Genomic DNA, 16,315 nt, shown 5'->3' on the forward strand with positions numbered 1-16,315 from the left:
GCTTGTGTGCCAGATGTTTGTGTACCTCGTGTACCTGCGGCTGGTGTGCGTGTAGGCTGTCGGTGTGTGGGCGGATAATATACCGTCCATCTCACATCTGAGAAAGCCAGAAGAAAAAATGGGTTCGAATAAACGACGAGCCACGGCGCCCTGTCGTCACAACTCAGCCTTGATGACAAGGCCTCAGATCAGCGGTTCCACCCATAAGACTGCAGATTACACCACACACCGCAGGAGGCCTGACAGGCCACAACATGGAGATTAAGGTTCAAACAGACAGGCTTTTCCTCCGTATTTATTCTGCCACCATCCTTGACTTCCAGGTAAACCGAAAAATAAAATGCAGGGTGCATATACTTCCCTCTGGTGGTAGAAGGAAGCAAGAACAACACTTGACCAAATAACTTGTTTATTGATATTGAAACACTTTACAAAGTCTGTATGCAAATACCCTCATCTGTTAATTCAAGGCATTGAAAAGCACCCTATTGACCCTAAAGTCAATATTTTAGGTGCGTTTGGGTTAAAAAATACAGAGTTTGTTTTTCCTTTTGATCTAGGGCGTGTCCATATGAGGGTAAACTTGGCTGAACATTAAACATCAGACTGGGACTGACTAACAACAAGTGAGTAGGTCCTTTTCTATCTATGATACTGTGTATATACAATGTGAGGGGAAAAAAATCTGAAATAAACACAATCTAAGGGGGGCAGCGAAGCAGTAAATTGTTTTGTCTAAAACAGAGCTTGCATATTCATTCAAAAACAGTAAAGAAGTAACCTTCAAAAGAAGTAAACAAAATATGTTTGTGAAAAGAAGAAAACAGAGATGACTCCCTCGGTATCGAACAGTGAGTACCTTGAATTCTTTTCTTTTCCATGTCGTGTTAAAAGCGGTGCAGTACAAAGCTGCAAAAGGGGGACTCAGAACACTCTTTTCTAACAAGGGTGTGGGGAGCAAACAGTCGTAATACAGTGTTGCTATGTTCCCAGAAGTAAATCTGTAGTTCTACACACAGTGCAAAAACACATTATAACGTATGCACAACTTGGACAGTGCAATTCCTCTTGACCTCAGATCCACGGTGGTGCTGGGATGCCCCCACCAGGCCAGGACCATGAGAGACAGCCAGCTGTGATCTATCAACCAAACTGCTAACCCTGCCTCGGCCAAGGGCTTTCTGACTAATAGTGCATTCTGGTGTCTTCACGTTGAAGTTGTTCATTTGATTGCATGTAAGATCCTGTGCCTGGCTGCAATGTTATATTGTTTTAGAACAATAATAATAATAAAAATCTACAGAGCTGCAAAACTGAAATAAAGGACACCCCTATGAAGGACCACAGCAAAGAGGCCATCCCAAGCCAAGTCTGAGGCAGCTCCATGCTGTGAGTCTACCAGTGTTCAGTTCATCCCTGCGGTTGTGGGTGGGTGGGGGTAAGGTTTTTTTTCTCATTTATCCTTGTCTTCTACCTGAGTCCCCTCCTCGATCACCATGATACGGAGACCTGACAACTGTCCATTGGCATCCAACTGCAGTCCCTGGACACCCTCTGCCCCGGTCTGGCCCTCCATGTGCCCCTGCGTCTCCTCCGACTCCCCCTCCACCACCTCGCCCTCCCCCCCGGTGACCATGGCCATCTCCATCCCCCCTTGGACCACCATGGTGGCCCCCTCCCCACCAGCCTCCCCAGCCAGCTGCAGCTCCATCACCCCCATGGCCTGCTCTCCAGGAGCCGGGTCTATCTCGATCACCGTGTGTCCTTGGCCCTCGTCCACCTCCCCCTCCTGCACCAGGACCGTCCCGCCCATCACGTCCCCCTCCACGCCCGAGGCCTGCTGGGTCAGCTGCACCAGCTCCATGGGGCTGACCATCGTGCCCAGCTGGCTGGGGTCCTGCATGGTGGTGCCCACCAGAGTGAGCCCGGAGGACGGGTGGAGTGTGAAGGTTTCCGTCTTGCCGTCTGTGCCCCCCACCATGTAGCGGGTGAAGAGCTGGGTGTTGGCAGGGATGGTGTGCAGGGTGACGGTGTTGGGAGACTGGGCCAGGGTGGCGATGGGCAGGCCAGCCATGGTGAAGGGCTGGCCCATGGAGGAGATGGTGATGGGGGAGAGGACCGTGAACTGCTGGGGCTGCAGGGTGGCCGGCTGGGTGACGGTGGAGGTGAGGAGTGCGGTAGAGGCCGGCCGCTGGAGACGGGGCCGTTTGGCCTGCCGTTTGGCGGTGCCCCCTGACGCCTGGCCTACGTTGTTGACGGGCGGCGGGTTGGACAGCAGAACCCTGGCCTGCTGCTGTTTCTTCTGCTCCTCCAACTGCTGCTCCAGATCTGAGCAAATCAGGTTCCAGGATTCACTCGAGAGATGATACACTGCCTGACCTGAGCTAAATTAGCAATGTACTAGCACACATCCCCCCCCCCCCCCCCCCCCCCATCTCCTAGACCTTTAACCGCATGTATCTAGAACAGCCTTCGGGCTGCTGTTGTGTGTTTATTCCATGTTTGCTTCTAAGTCATATTTTTTGGTCATATCAGATAACGGTGATATTGGGAGTGGTGAGTCTAGAGATCAAGCTCTCGGTCTCCTCCCGCCTACTTACTGTCGAGGGTGTGGAGGACCTGTTCCTGGCTCGGGTCCGTTTGCTGCCGGCGTTTCTCCACGATCCGCTTGACGTTGTCGAGCAGGCCGAACACCTGCGCCAGGTTACTGAGCACGGCCACCTCCACCAGACAGGAATCTGAGATCAGTGAACAATCGGTCGAAAAGTCAGTTCGACTGATAACAGCAGCGCGCGGCAAAGGTCAACAGATCAACATCACTGGGAGAAAAAGAAACAAGGGAAACCGTACTGAATGAGAGATGCAGGCATGATGACTCTGAGCCATGATACTTTCCTCAATCTGTCAATAACTTATCAAAGAACATACCTAAATAACTGGCCTCCTTTTTTTTGTTTACATAATGGGAGGTTCAGGCACGGTTATTTGACTAGCAGAGGAATGGTGTAACGGTTCTGATGATGAGCGATTCGGACCACAATGCGGTGTGCCCCGTGCCTCACTGCCGAGGTGTGTAGGGCCACCCACCAGAGTCCTGGACGGCTGCCTGTTCGCTGCGTAGCTGCACGCCCTTCAGCATCTCCAGCAGCTCCGTGCTGATGTTGGTCACCACCTCCCCCATCAGACCCACATCTACAATGCCCTTCCAGAAGTTCAGCGTCTCCTCTGGAAAAACAAAACAGTCGACGGGGGGATTTTTTTGTTGTCGTCACGGTTGCGTCGACGCGGGGAAGGGACGCGCCGAGGGACACCCGGGGGTCACTGAGGGGGTGGGGCATTCTGGGAGCTCACCTGAGATCTCGCTGGTCTCTTTCTTCTCTGCCGCCTCCAGAGCCAGGCTGGCGGAGCTCCATTCCATAGCACCACTCAGGACGTCGGTCCTGTCGTCTCCCAGCGCCACCTGTCCACCGTTTCCCATGACTATCTGTGCTGCAGTTCCGAGAGGGGTAGGGAGGGGCAGATCATTCTGTATATTCATCTGGAGTATCAACTTGTTGTCTCGCAAACCAGTCATGTGTGTGCGTTAGTAGCTACAGGTGTCATGTAACAACTCGAATGCGAGGCTGCATGTAAACGAACAAAAAAAATGTACGGAGTAAAGCTGTATCAGTCATCACATACTTTTTCTTATAGGCTTCAGACTTAAACTGTGCTTAGCGACCACAGTGACCGTGACGGGACTCCTGTGCCCGCCTGGAGGAGTACGGGTGACCGGTCTCACCTTGGGAAGAGGTGGGCGTGCTCACGCCGCTGCCGTCGGGAGGAAACTTGGTGTTGTTGATCAGCAGGTCAAACTTGGTGCTGCGACACGTGTTGGTGCAAAGGCTGCTGTGGTCGTAGAAGTCCAGCTGTCCCGAGTCCATCATTTTTCTGGAGGAGACGGGGCATTTAGACAGGACGACCGGGGGGATCCTTATAGGGGCTCCAGTGAATCGTGACTGATTCTACAGTCAGCCACGGGCTAGGAATATGCCAGAGCTGGCTCCTCACCTGAGCATGACCCCGCCCATCCTGATTGCCCTCTTCCAGTCCTTCAATGTGGCTTTACCAGACATGTGCACAAACTGCTTGGGGCTGATCAGCTGGTCCTCATACTGTAAGAGGAACATGGTCAAGACAGAGGAAGGAGGAAACAACTTGTAATTGCTCGCGTCTCCGTGCGTTAACCCGATCCAGCGTCCTATCAGGCACATACCTTTACACATTTGACATTGATTCCAGGGCATACAAATTTCTTGATCAGCAGAACAGCCTTGCTCTCTCCACATGTGATTGGATATCCCAACTCAACCTCCTCCCCTTCTACTGTGGTTTCGTCTTCAAAGAGAGACAGACGGACACACACACACACATACGGTATTCCAAGAGGAGTAAGCGAAGGAGAAGTAGAGGGAGATAGGCTCTGCAGGTGGGAAACGAAGGATTCGGAATGTGCGTGCTAAGGCTCGAGTTGAACGTGCTGACTAACCAGAGTGCGCTCCAACTGCCACGACAGCTGCTTCTGTCTCTGCAGATTCCTCATCCATCCTGTAAGAGAACACACTGCACATTCATGAAGTGGACCTTCCCTGTGAAGGCCGACTCGCAGCAGTCTGCGTTCAAGGAGTTCAGAGTGCCTTCACTGATTGTCAAATGTGGTTTGTGTGGTAGTAGGCCTACTCATCGCAAATACAACGCCTGAGTACAACGCTCTGGATAAGAGCGTCTGCTAAATGACTAAATGAGTAATACATGAAAAGGGTATCCTCTACATACCCAGGTGTGATTGGTTGGAGCTGCAGGATGACCTGTGTTCTACTGGGGTCATCGGGGTCATCCTCCTCCTCTGTACCCTTCACCATCACAACATCCCCCATGGACACTGTAACCTCTGTGTCTGCCATCTCCTGGCCGCTCCCAGTACACTAACAGGGAGGAACAAAATTCATGGTGACATTGCTTATTAGCTCATTTAAATTCTGCATGTTTTTTATTTTTTTTTACAATTTGCTCAGGCAGTGTGGTCAGTCAACGTTTCATGCAAGACAGAGCTTAGGCAGTGGATGGAATACACACATGGGTATAACCCATCAACATTCTATAGACCTTATATTTTTGATCATGACCTAAACGTTATTATTTGTTCCCCAAGCTAGTTGTGCATGGTAAGATTTTGTCATGGTAGAACAACTCATTGCTATCCTTTCGACGGGATGGTTATCTATCTAGTTATCCAAGTCATCTATTCACTAAGAGCTAGTATGGAATTGTTGCATTTCCAGGCTCTCAGCTGCCTTCCTTTCTTCCTTAGTGTAGCTGCGACATAGCCTCTCATGCTAAACTACTCCATTACAGGCTATAGCAAGGTATATGGAATGTATGAAGCTAGGTAGCAAGACGGCTATAATAAGTGTAACTTCAGCTAAAGCCGGAAGAGCTATTTTCCAGCATTGTTTTGTTTTAATGTTGAGGTTCAACACATAACACGCGATGATTACAGTCGAGATACGGTGAATTGGCGCAAATGAGCAAGCTGTCTCGCAACGCCAAATTAATGTGTTACTGGAAGCTTCGTGATTTAGACTGTCTGGAACAAGACCTGCCGGCTAGCAACCTTTATATTTACGGCGTGACGGTTACGTGCCGCTTGTTTCTGAACTGTACGTCCCTTCGTCGTATGCTTTTTCTTTTCTCCGTTCCCCCTAAAAATGACGTCTCCCAGTGCGGCAGCACGTACAGACAAACAACAGCGCGACGACAGCGTTGCCCCGCCATTCCCAGAGCCTGGCTCTCATCGCTTTACAAAATAGTTTAATTTGATGGAAGATCGACAATCCATCAAGTAATAAATATTTGTCATCGTGAAACGAAAAGATAAGCAATGATAATGTAATCGAAATGATTCTCCTTACCCTATTTACGAAGTCGGGCCCATCCCTACATTCTGAGAAGCCGCTGAGCATGCGCAGTTTGTACGATTACACTTCCTGCACAAATAGTAGTCTAGTTTGCTAGTTAGTAGAGTGCACACGACTTCCAACCTAAACTATCTGTCCCGAAATACATTTCACTAAATGATATGACAAAATAAATACAGGTTTCAAAGGAATCATGATCACAGGTGTTTTGATAACATGTACAACACGAAAGAGATTATATGATGATGATACATTGCCTTCGCAGTCTGGATTATTGAATAATATTCTACAGTATCGTGTGGGGCGCCAGGACTTGTTACGATCACCAGCAGCCCCGTTTCTCAAAAATTATGCTTCCGAAATCTCTTGATATCGATTCCGCAAGAAGAGTGGTATTCCCCCACACTCCCTGTGCCAAACATGGCAGAAGCCCTTTTTAACACTTCGCGGAACATTCCAGTGACTGGATGTGTAGGAACATAGTTACCAGTTACGGTGAGAATGAAAATTGTGCAGTATTTTAATACGTTATTTAACATAAATACTATAATTTAATAATGATAATATGTTTATTTTCAGATCTTTATATACATTTTCATGACAATTAAACATAGTTTTATTTGTAATTCCACACACAAAGCATTGTGGGTAAGATAGTTCGTGCAGACTGCATTTGTTGTATTCTGATTGGTCACCACGATTTGAGCGTCTAAAACTGATCTTTAAATACAGTCTATCTAGCTGTTGTGATGTTTTGTAGCCCACTGTATATTTCAATTACATTTGTTATGTATCATATTTTCTAAATGTCCAATCAAATACATGTAATTAAACCTATATAAGAATTTCGTGAAATATGGCCTACAAAAGAGACCATAATGAGAATATATCATTGAAGTGTTTATAAACTCGTATTTTGATAGGCTACAATAGCCTACTGTCTCAGTGGGAAAAAAAAGAGAATGTCTTAACTTTTTGGGGAGGTCATATTTTGTCCTCGTCCAACTTGACAACAAGCCGTTGGTATGTAGGCTACATGCCCAAACACAGACATTGACAAGGGTGTTTTGAGATGATAGATCGCTACATCCCCCTGAACATCTCTAAAACTGACATAATTTCATCTCTGCTGAAAGACCCTATGGTCTTTGTTGGAAAGCACACAATAACAAATACTACATGAACTGATTGCTAATTCTAATTAACTTAATTCTAATAACTGGTCTGAAATTACAGTAGGCCTACTGACGTAAAAAACGTGCAATATAACTGATCTATTCAATTCGCATCATCGCATCAAAATGGCAAGAGCAACCACTGAGGGGAGGGGGCGAGAGGGAAACTTCTTAATTTATTTCTAAACTGACCCTGCTTCTTCATGCAACAGCTAAAATCACTGATATCCTCACGATAACTTATTGGACGACAGCCTTCTGTTTCCGTTTAATTTCATTATTTACATCGATCGTATGCGTGTGAAACAGAAAGCTATGCGTAACAAACAGATGTTAGCCATATGTGTGACAAACAGAAGCTATGTGACTTAAGACTGTGCAGTGCATCTCATCTGCATTGCTCAGCAATTCAAAAAAAAAAGCTCGAGTCATGTCTGCCTCAAGCACCGAAGACCGATACACGCTCACACACGCACACGCTCTCCGCTGCAGCACAGCACTGCAGTGAAGTACGTCCCATCAACCTACAGCACACACCCTATCCCCTATCCTCTCTCTGCCCCCACCATCAGCATCAACGGAACAGTGCTACCGCGTTGTCACATTTTAAAGCAGAACAGAAGTAAAGGATCGACTTTATTTTTTGATTCGAAGGAGGTAAGAGAGATTGAACACTACTGACTAGATGCGAGAAACTACCGGCACAAATGGCCTGGCCGAGTATGTGTCCTTGCTTGCTAGTCCAAGTTTGCAGGAGATGTTCTGAAATGCTGCCTCATCTTCATTGTTACTAATACGTAGCCTATATCTCGCACGAATAGGTTATAGCATAACAATTTCAGTGATTGTTTGGGTGCAAGTGGGAAAACGTAGGAATGTCTTGCACCCAGCACATTGCATGGATAAAGGGGGTTAATTTAATGGCGCAGATACTTGGAGTCTTGCCAAATTCGACTGCGGTCACGATGTTGCGCTTTTTGGACAGGGGCATAAAATGCCTTGTCTGTAAATTCCTCCAAATAAATTCGATCAAAATGATCTTTTCAGTCTTTATAGCCTTAGAGTGGTCACATGTATTCTTTTTTGCTCCCAACTCTCCCTCAGTAGGTTGCCCTTGCTGCCACCTTCTACAACAAAATGGGCATTGAAAGCCAAGACCCCCTCCCTCCACCTGGAAACCTGTCCTCTGGTCAGGTGGGCTCTTTCCAGAAGATGGAGCCTAAAACCCTGGGGGTGAGTTCAACTTTGATGGGGGTGACAGATAGTAAAGTCAAATCAAGCAAGCCAATCAATGTTAAACGTTTTCCTTTTGAAGTTTCACAAATGGTGTCTATCTTTTATAGATGTACCAATATTTCTTCTTAGGCTATCCAGATCATCATTGGGTGCTTGACACTCTGTCTGAGCGCCTCTGTTCTTCAGCTCCATGAAGTCCACTTCACTGGTGATATTATGGTTTTCATGGTGGTTGTTGTGCAGGTGATTGAAGGACATTAGCAAACACCAATGAGAGTGACACATCAACATTGTGATAAACTGATTGAGCCATTCCAAGGAACTGTCACATGACACACAGCTTCACAGTCATCAAAGAATAAACCTAAATATTGTAAAAAAGAAAAGAAACATTGAAAACTTTCTAAAACATAGATGGCAAGTTTTTCTGGAGTACAATCTGTTTATCAGTGGGTTGGGTGTTTTATTTCTTCAGGTCCTCTTGTCAGGATCAGTCCTTGTCCATGCTGGAAGAAAGCCCTCTCTCCTCTGGGTGAGTATGACAGCAAAATGTCAACCATATTTCACATTAGATTATTTTTAATTCATGTATTTTCAACATGATCAAGATTTAGACGTTAAGCGTAGCAAGGGGATGATAATGGGATTTATAAAGCATATATTTTGGCAGAATACTTTAACTACAAACTATAATAAAGATATAAAGACAAAGATAAGGTGGGGTGATGACATTAAGCTCTACATTCTAAACAGTGAAATTGATGTCTCTTTAGTTAGTGAGTGCATATCATCTTAGTGTGAATTGTACATGAACCTTTTCAGGTCAAATGTCTCCTGGTGCTGCACTTGATCAGCGCTGCTTTTGCCACTGCTGCCCTGGGCCTCATGTCCAAACACCTGCCTTACCGTCAGGACTCCTACCACTGCGAACACTGTCGGAAATTGGAGCTGCATGCTGTGGTAACCATCCCTGTAGCATTCTCTCACATGTACAGTAGGTGGAAAGACCAGGGGGCCTTGTGGGAGATGCAGTCCATTCATACATGGTATAATCAGTTGAAGGCATAGCAGGTGTTGATATGGTGATTGGATGATATGCCTAGTGTTAAACCAGGGGAAGACTAATGACTGTAGTCATCAATAGAAACATTTAATGATGTGGAATGGAACTAATAACTCATCAAATACAACATTTGTGTAAAAGTTGTGGACGATGCCATTCTCATTCCATGAATTGTGGTCAAAGATCTAAAACTGCAGTCACAAGATTCAAACTTGGCAAGTTGACAAACTTTGTCTTATCAGTGTGTACTGTACAGCATTTGCTTCAATGTCTTCCAGATTAAGCAAAATGGTCTGCTGAATAAAGCTACACTGTACTACAACTGTATACAGTTGCCTTAGTAATGTATTTTAACGAAACAAGGTTTGCTCAGGACAGCAGTACACGCAAAGAAATTAGAGATTCTTGGTCAAGATTTTTAGATGGAAATCCTGAGCCTCACATCCCAAAGAAAGTGTTTATATTGTCACCACATATCACCACATGTTTTTGATGACTTTTAAAATGTCTGCATGTCTCCCTTTAAATGACATTAACATTACATATACATTCTATTTTTTTAAGGATAAAAAGTTACAGTGGTCAGAGTCGAGGAACTTTCTTTTGATTCACATGACCACGTTAGAAATAGAGTTATCATTTATGGGACAGCAAATTAAATATACTAAAAGAACCTCTGCTAGGGGGCAGTGTAGTTTCATGAGGGGGAAAAAAAGTAATAACATCTAGGTCCTTGATTTACAAAATGGAACACGTCTTTCTTTGTGTTTACTGTTTACTGCAGCAATTTTGTTTCAGAAGATGCACTGAGCTGGTTGAGAAACAGTGTAAAGTAAGTAATTGACCACTATTATGGCTATGTTTCAGTCAATATCAACACTTGCACTGCACACATGGTAGGTTGCACCATTTGCGTGATTGATACAATAAATACTACACTTCTTTGATATAACATGTCTTCAGGTCAAAGGTCAAAGTTTGCTTATTGCAGTCAAATTACATGAATATGATTTCAACTCACGTTTTGTTTACATTAACCCTTTTCCCCAAATGGGAAAAAAATCTCTTGGACTTTAAATTGCTACACTGAAAATCCCACTTGAACTGTCTTTCTCTGCCTCCGGTCTAACTTGCGTTGGGCCCATCAGCTCCTGATTGATGGCATCCTGGGCACACTGGTGATCTTCTTGGTCCTTGAGCTGATTATCTGCATCACCGTCATGCTGTTTGGGCTCAGTGTGCTGGCCAACGGTGGATCACAGGTGTGTTGACAATAAACACACTGCTTGGAAGCAGTTCATATAGGGCAGTGAGACAATGACTTCTGCAGATTGTGACTTTTTTGTTTCAAATGAACCATTAGGAAGCACCTTTGGCCCACAACTGGTGCTGCTGCCTCCATTCAGTTGATCAGGTATTTTGATCTCACTCTGTCTCTTTGTCTAGGCGTCTGGTGGTCAGCGTCCGGTGTATCCCCAGACTAGGCCTCCGGCTGCCCCTACCGTCCAGGTGGTGCAGGCCTCCCCAACTGTGGAGGCTCCTGGACCTCAGGTAGAGAACAGCTTGCCCATAGAGAGCTTCGATCACCCTGCTCCATTGTTCAATCAACCTCAGTGCTCAATCTGTTCAATCTCTGATGAATAATATTTGAGACGTTTCTTTTCCCCCTCTCTCTCTCTCTCTCTCTCTCTCTCTCTCTCGCTCTCTCTCGCTCTCTCACTCTCTCTCTCTCCCCCTCTCTCAAGGTGGCTGTTGTTGTCACCGAGCCAGAGTCTGATCAGCTTGATGAGACGCCCACCCCTCCTACTGAACCCCAGGTGGAGCCCATTGAGATCGAGGTGGAGGTGGCTTAGCGGCGAGCCCCTGCTCTCCACGCAAACATCTCAGGGGGATCTGAGGGTGGGCAACCCTCAGATCCCTACAGTAGGTTCCTGAAGTAGGTTCAGGTCTACCTGAACCTACTTTGGTTCAGGTCGACCTGAACCAAAGTAGTGTTTGTTTTAACATGTCTGATTCACTTATAAAGTCACAGTGGAAGCCTTGTAATATCAGCAGTACTGTTTTTGGTGCATCTGGGAAACGTAATCAAGTACCAGCAAAGAATGGAAGGACAACAAATGATGTTATGATCCAGGTCTGAGGAGGCTATCAGGGGCTTTGACATGCTAGGGGTCAATAGTATTGTATGGGCAATACATTAGTGTAGTCGGATTTTGCAGAGAATGTGATAGATGCCATGATGCTGTTCAATCCTTTATTATGGCACTTAAACCATTTTTTCCTCAACAAGTATTTAACTGAAAAAAATGGAGGCAAGTTTATTACTCTTATTATTACTATGTTGTTGGAGGATTAAAATTAAAGAAGATTTTTGTCAGATATGAAATGGATGCAACATTGTATAATCTAGAAATAGATAATACTCAGAGTTAAAGATGTAGTTTAATCACATCCACTGCATGTACTGGGGGGTGTCCCTGAAGGTTTAAGCAGGTGATAATGTAGACTAAGTATGTACTGTATCATGTGTAGGCTACTATGCTCCTTCTTTTGCAATCACACGTTTTCACTGATGCAAGTAATCCAAGTCTTTATTACTAGCAATGTAAAAACACAATGGTCTCCACAAGATGCTTTTCACTGCTCTTTAAGTCTTTGAATGTCATTTTGAGTACCAACACATCAATGTATTTGATGTGAACGTCATCACAACACTGATCACTTACCAAGACCAACAATGGACCAATCACACCGTACACACATATTACAGCACCAATCCACATGGAAAAGAAAGAAAGAAAGGAACATTCCATTACTGATTGTTTAGTTTTATTATTATATATATATTTTTTATTATTATTATTATTAGATGATCCTAGGTTGTTACTAACAGTGATGACTGCATGGTGTTACAATGAACAACTGCTTTACACACTCACCATCTCTCACATAAATATGTTGGATATAGCAGTAGATTAATAGGGTTTATGCTAACAAAGTAGCATTTTGGCTGCTTTTAAGATTGAATTTTTTATATATTAGTTTTTGTTTCTTCGAATAATGAAGGGAATACAATGAGGAAACATTACTCTTTAAGGGATTGTGATTTGTATTTTATTCATACAATATTGTTTGTTTAGACCAAAGTCTCTTTTACAATAAATGATACCCTGTCTTACTAGAAATAACAAGGTAACATAAATGAGAACCATGCAAAAACACAAGATTAATCATTGTTGTTGCCGGAAAATCGAATTAAAAGACATTGATTCTCCTCTTAAAACCTCAAACATCACTCCATCTTTTTCACTGTACAAACCATTACAGTTGCTGCTTTTCCTGTCAGTTTGTGCATGGTGCTCCAACTCATTGCCGCCACTAGAGAGCAGCAATAGTAAATGTTTAGATGTATCATGCTCAACATGGATCTGGTTTTGTGAATTGCTAATGTGATTAGACTGTTCAGTTGATGAGTCTCAGTTCACAGATACATAAACTGTGTTGTTTCAGAATACAACATGAGTTTGCCTTTCATTTCATCCATTGAGTTGGGTTTACGAGAATTAAATCCTCAGAATGTTGTTCTAAATGATCAATTGAACTGATGTGATTTTCAATATGTCTACCCAAGCAAAATAATATATTACTTAAAGTATACTTGCAAAGTATAAGTACAAACATACTTATACATGCTATAGTAAAGTTGTAAATAATTATGTGAATATACGAAATCAGTACATTGTAAGTACACTTCCAATATTGTAGAAAACAATAAATATAATGAAAATGTATACTTTTAAATTGGATTTTAGTAGAATTTATTCTGTTAGGGTATAGACTGACAGTTAGTTTTTAATCTAGATGATCGTGTATTTTCCATCTAAATGTCCCAGTAAGTAAGTATATTACATTGAATCAAATTTGATGGAGGCTGTACTACTGTTATGCTGTTGTGGTCCTTTTGACAGACTAAGGCATTTCTTGATTGTTATATAATTGATATACTGTCATAAGTATATCATCTTTCTTTCTCAAAAGTTATATTAAAGAAGTGACCTCTATTTCAGATTAATTGGATTCATGTAAAGATGATGGTGTCATGCTTCATCGATGCAGTGCCCAAAAAACCCTCCAAGGGTGTAGGTATATGTGTGTTTGTGTATGTGTGTGTTTATGTGTGTGTTTGACCAATGATTGTTGAACTTCATAACCAGAGTTATATGTCAAGGCACTCCTAGTTGAGATGTGGGCGTTGGTTAAGAAATTGAATGAAAAATTATGACTGTTCAATACAAAGGTTTGTAGATTAATCATCCACAAATAAAGCCTTTTGTTGAGCCCTCCCCTTACCTTCTGACGCAGGGACACTTCTATACATAGAAACAGATAAACATTAAGTTGACATTCTTATGTTACAAACCACAAACAAACCCAATGTAACCACACATCTTCTGACGTAGCCTAGTTATCAGAATAACAACTCATTACTAGGGCTGGAAGTGAAAAAGTAGATAGAGGGTGATTTACAGTTTACAGTAACAATTGCCGGATACCTAGATTAAATTAAATGAAGGCATAGTTCACCAAGTTTATTGAACTAGTTCTTTGGATTTAAACTACAGACATTTCTTTGCAGAATTTTTAGTGTACCATGGCAACAACAATTACATATAAATGTGTATTTTGCCAGGTGAATTTGTAAAATATTACAAATGGCTATAATTCTCTTTATTTCCAGCGTTGAATCTGTCTTCAGTTTTCACAGTACATCGGGCAGCCATGCTTGTTTTTTTATGTATTTCTCATGGTCACATTAAACATACTATACTTTTTAATTTCCCCAACAAACTGCGGTCTCTGTTGACCAAGTCTACAGTTTAAAATGAAGAACCTCCGATCGTTACATGCATGTACATTATGAAATGTTATAATGTAACATGAGAAAGGGTCCCATAAAACAAAACATCCTCTGAATATCCAAACCCTGTGTGTGCATGTGTGAAGACGTGTGTATGTGTTTGTGCTATTATCTGTGGCTAAACATTGGCCTTGTGTTTGGTTACACCCTGCATTGTTCACTTGGCCTTTTAGGGTCCCATTGCCTATAGTTCCATTCTTCTACCCTTCAGTTTCAAGAGGCTGTATGTTAGTCATTATGTAAACGATTCTGATTAGATGTTACAATTAAAAACGAGTACCATTGTATTACTGAGGAAGACAACGCTTGAAACGCTTTGTTCCTGTAGATTAAATAGCTTATCATTTTGCCCAGTGCAGTGATAAGATATTGGGATACAAGGTTTGGTACGGCGTTTCTTCCAAAGCTATTTAGTAGTTCAAAGTAGTTCAAAGTATAATTCTGAATAGTTATGGTTTACTCTAATATACTGCAATATAATATAATATATTTGCCACAAATACTTGATTTCCAAGCTGATCAACAGTGCAAACACATAGAACGTTGTTTTATAACAATGTTATCCAAGAATATGGTATGGCTAACTAGCATGTAAACTTCGTCAGGCCAGCCTATTATGTAGACTCATCAGAGTATTTGTGATGAATCTTAGTGGGATTAGTGTCTGAAAGATTGTGTTTGCTATGAGATTCTGAATCTGAAACTCTTCTATTGTCATAGAGATTCTGAATTGTCAAAGAGGAGATTCACATGCTCAGCCTTCCTTATTCCGAATGTTTACATACAGTACGGTCAGAGGTGGAGGTTTCATTATTCATGGATGTGACAATTAGACTGACCACATCATTTGTTCTGTTTAGGGATCGGCAACATATAGTACCTCCATGGGAAATATGTAGTACATAACGAAATTGCCACTTCTGTCATCTACCATGGATTCAATAAGCAAAGCCAGTTCCGACATGGGACTGTGCATCACATCATTATCTGATGCCAGACTCAATGAACTGCAGCTGTGTTAACTGAAACTCACAGGCCTTAACTCTTAGGAAACTGCATTCATTCACACATGCTTACAAATCAAAAGTTGCAATGTACATGCATATTGCAAATTGATGCTGATCTGTGTGGCTCTGTGAAGCCTTGTGACACTGCTTATGAAAGGGGCTGTACTGTACACTAAGGTTCATTTGATTTCCTGTTCTGGGGAATTATACAATATGCTCCCTGCTTGTTATTGCATACACTTGTGCTATTCTAGCTGTTGCAAGGCAGGGAGTTTTCCCCTTTAGAACACCCAGTCGAATCTATTTCCCCTGCAATAAATGGTTAAATCAATATGCTAGTGTACTGACTAAACTACAAATAAAATATATCGTTTAAAATAAGGAATAAATTCACATGGGTTACAAAGTATCCTGTGTAATGTGGAACCACAGATTTAATGAATATTACAAAACCAGGGTCTGGTGATATCAGACATTCCACTTTAGAGAGGATGCCTACAGTAGTGTCTGCTCTTCCTGTGTTCTTTGGACAGATATAATACTCCAACAGTAGTTTACCATGTTTCAATGCAAAACATTTTGGGGTTGTTTGCACTGTCAAGAAACTGACTATCAAGTTATCTGACTGGATATGCTGAGATGTCAGACTATTATGTCAGGATAATTTTGCTCACCGTATAAGCTTTTTTAGACGCACTTCACTTTTGACGAATTAGAAACAACACTTGATACAGACCACAGCAAGAAATTTGAAGTAAGATTGTTTTTACTTAACTTTTAATGGTCTCTCAACACTGGGAATTCACTTAGTGAAAGGTCTGAGAATGGGAATCTTTTTCCAATTGTATTTATTTACATGGTTTGACTCTATATAGAATATAATATGTAACATAAAAATAAACAGAGTTCTTAGACATGGTAAAATGGATATTCACATGTGTAATTCACAATAAATGTAA

General features: G+C 42.7%; 2 protein-coding genes and 1 non-coding gene across 6 annotated transcripts; 1 reads left to right on the forward strand and 2 right to left on the reverse strand.

Annotated features, from left to right (window-relative positions):
- Nucleotides 1–392: 392 nt before the first annotated feature.
- gmeb1 (glucocorticoid modulatory element binding protein 1) lies at nt 393–6,080 on the reverse strand. 2 transcript variants are annotated; one of them, XM_067255669.1, is made up of 10 exons: nt 5,952–6,080; nt 4,816–4,964; nt 4,529–4,587; nt 4,256–4,377; nt 4,051–4,154; nt 3,782–3,930; nt 3,352–3,489; nt 3,088–3,225; nt 2,601–2,738; nt 393–2,328 (listed from the first exon to the last, which is right to left on the reverse strand). In XM_067255669.1, the coding sequence occupies exons 1-10, from the start codon at nt 6,000–6,002 to the stop codon at nt 1,454–1,456; spliced, it is 1,923 nt and encodes a 640-aa protein (XP_067111770.1). In that variant the 5' UTR covers nt 6,003–6,080; the 3' UTR covers nt 393–1,453. The 2 variants fall into 2 exon arrangements, with proteins under 2 accessions (XP_067111770.1, XP_067111769.1); XM_067255668.1 differs by having other exon boundaries at nt 4,529–4,602.
- Nucleotides 6,081–6,256: 176 nt separating this feature from the next.
- On the reverse strand, nt 6,257–6,395 carry LOC136962724 (U11 spliceosomal RNA). The gene has a single exon (XR_010878939.1). It is a non-coding gene; the product is annotated as a U11 spliceosomal RNA (small nuclear RNA).
- A 1,316-nt stretch (nt 6,396–7,711) lies between these two features.
- Nucleotides 7,712–11,333, forward strand: LOC136962373 (membrane-spanning 4-domains subfamily A member 4A-like). Of its 3 annotated transcripts, none has more exons than XM_067256131.1 (9): nt 7,712–7,789; nt 8,237–8,365; nt 8,498–8,611; nt 8,844–8,900; nt 9,191–9,328; nt 10,216–10,263; nt 10,580–10,693; nt 10,878–10,982; nt 11,177–11,333. In XM_067256131.1, the coding sequence occupies exons 2-9, from the start codon at nt 8,270–8,272 to the stop codon at nt 11,282–11,284; spliced, it is 780 nt and encodes a 259-aa protein (XP_067112232.1). In that variant the 5' UTR covers nt 7,712–7,789; nt 8,237–8,269; the 3' UTR covers nt 11,285–11,333. The 3 variants fall into 3 exon arrangements, with proteins under 3 accessions (XP_067112232.1, XP_067112234.1, XP_067112233.1); XM_067256132.1 differs by having other exon boundaries at nt 7,724–7,789; nt 8,240–8,365; XM_067256133.1 differs by lacking the exon at nt 10,216–10,263.
- The last annotated feature ends 4,982 nt before the right edge of the window (nt 11,334–16,315 follow it).

This window comes from Osmerus mordax, chromosome 18 (assembly GCF_038355195.1).
Source record: "Osmerus mordax isolate fOsmMor3 chromosome 18, fOsmMor3.pri, whole genome shotgun sequence".
NCBI lineage: Eukaryota > Metazoa > Chordata > Actinopteri > Osmeriformes > Osmeridae > Osmerus > Osmerus mordax.

What these genes read in the sequence shown, in the direction of transcription:
- LOC136962373 (XM_067256131.1), top strand. Translation starts at nt 8,270, where the DNA reads ATGGGCATTGAAAGCCAAGACCCCCTCCCTCCACCTGGAAACCTGTCC. An exon ending in TGGAGCCTAAAACCCTGGGG is followed by an intron (nt 8,366 to 8,497) that starts GTGAGTTCAACT and finishes ATTTCTTCTTAG; the next exon opens with GCTATCCAGATCATCATTGG. An exon ending in TGGAGGCTCCTGGACCTCAG is followed by an intron (nt 10,983 to 11,176) that starts GTAGAGAACAGC and finishes CCCTCTCTCAAG; the next exon opens with GTGGCTGTTGTTGTCACCGA.
- gmeb1 (XM_067255668.1), bottom strand. Translation starts at nt 6,002, where the DNA reads ATGCTCAGCGGCTTCTCAGAATGTAGGGATGGGCCCGACTTCGTAAAT. An exon ending in GGCCCGACTTCGTAAATAGG is followed by an intron (nt 4,965 to 5,951) that starts GTAAGGAGAATC and finishes CCTCCCTGTTAG; the next exon opens with TGTACTGGGAGCGGCCAGGA. An exon ending in AGAGACCAGCGAGATCTCAG is followed by an intron (nt 3,226 to 3,351) that starts GTGAGCTCCCAG and finishes TTGTTTTTCCAG; the next exon opens with AGGAGACGCTGAACTTCTGG.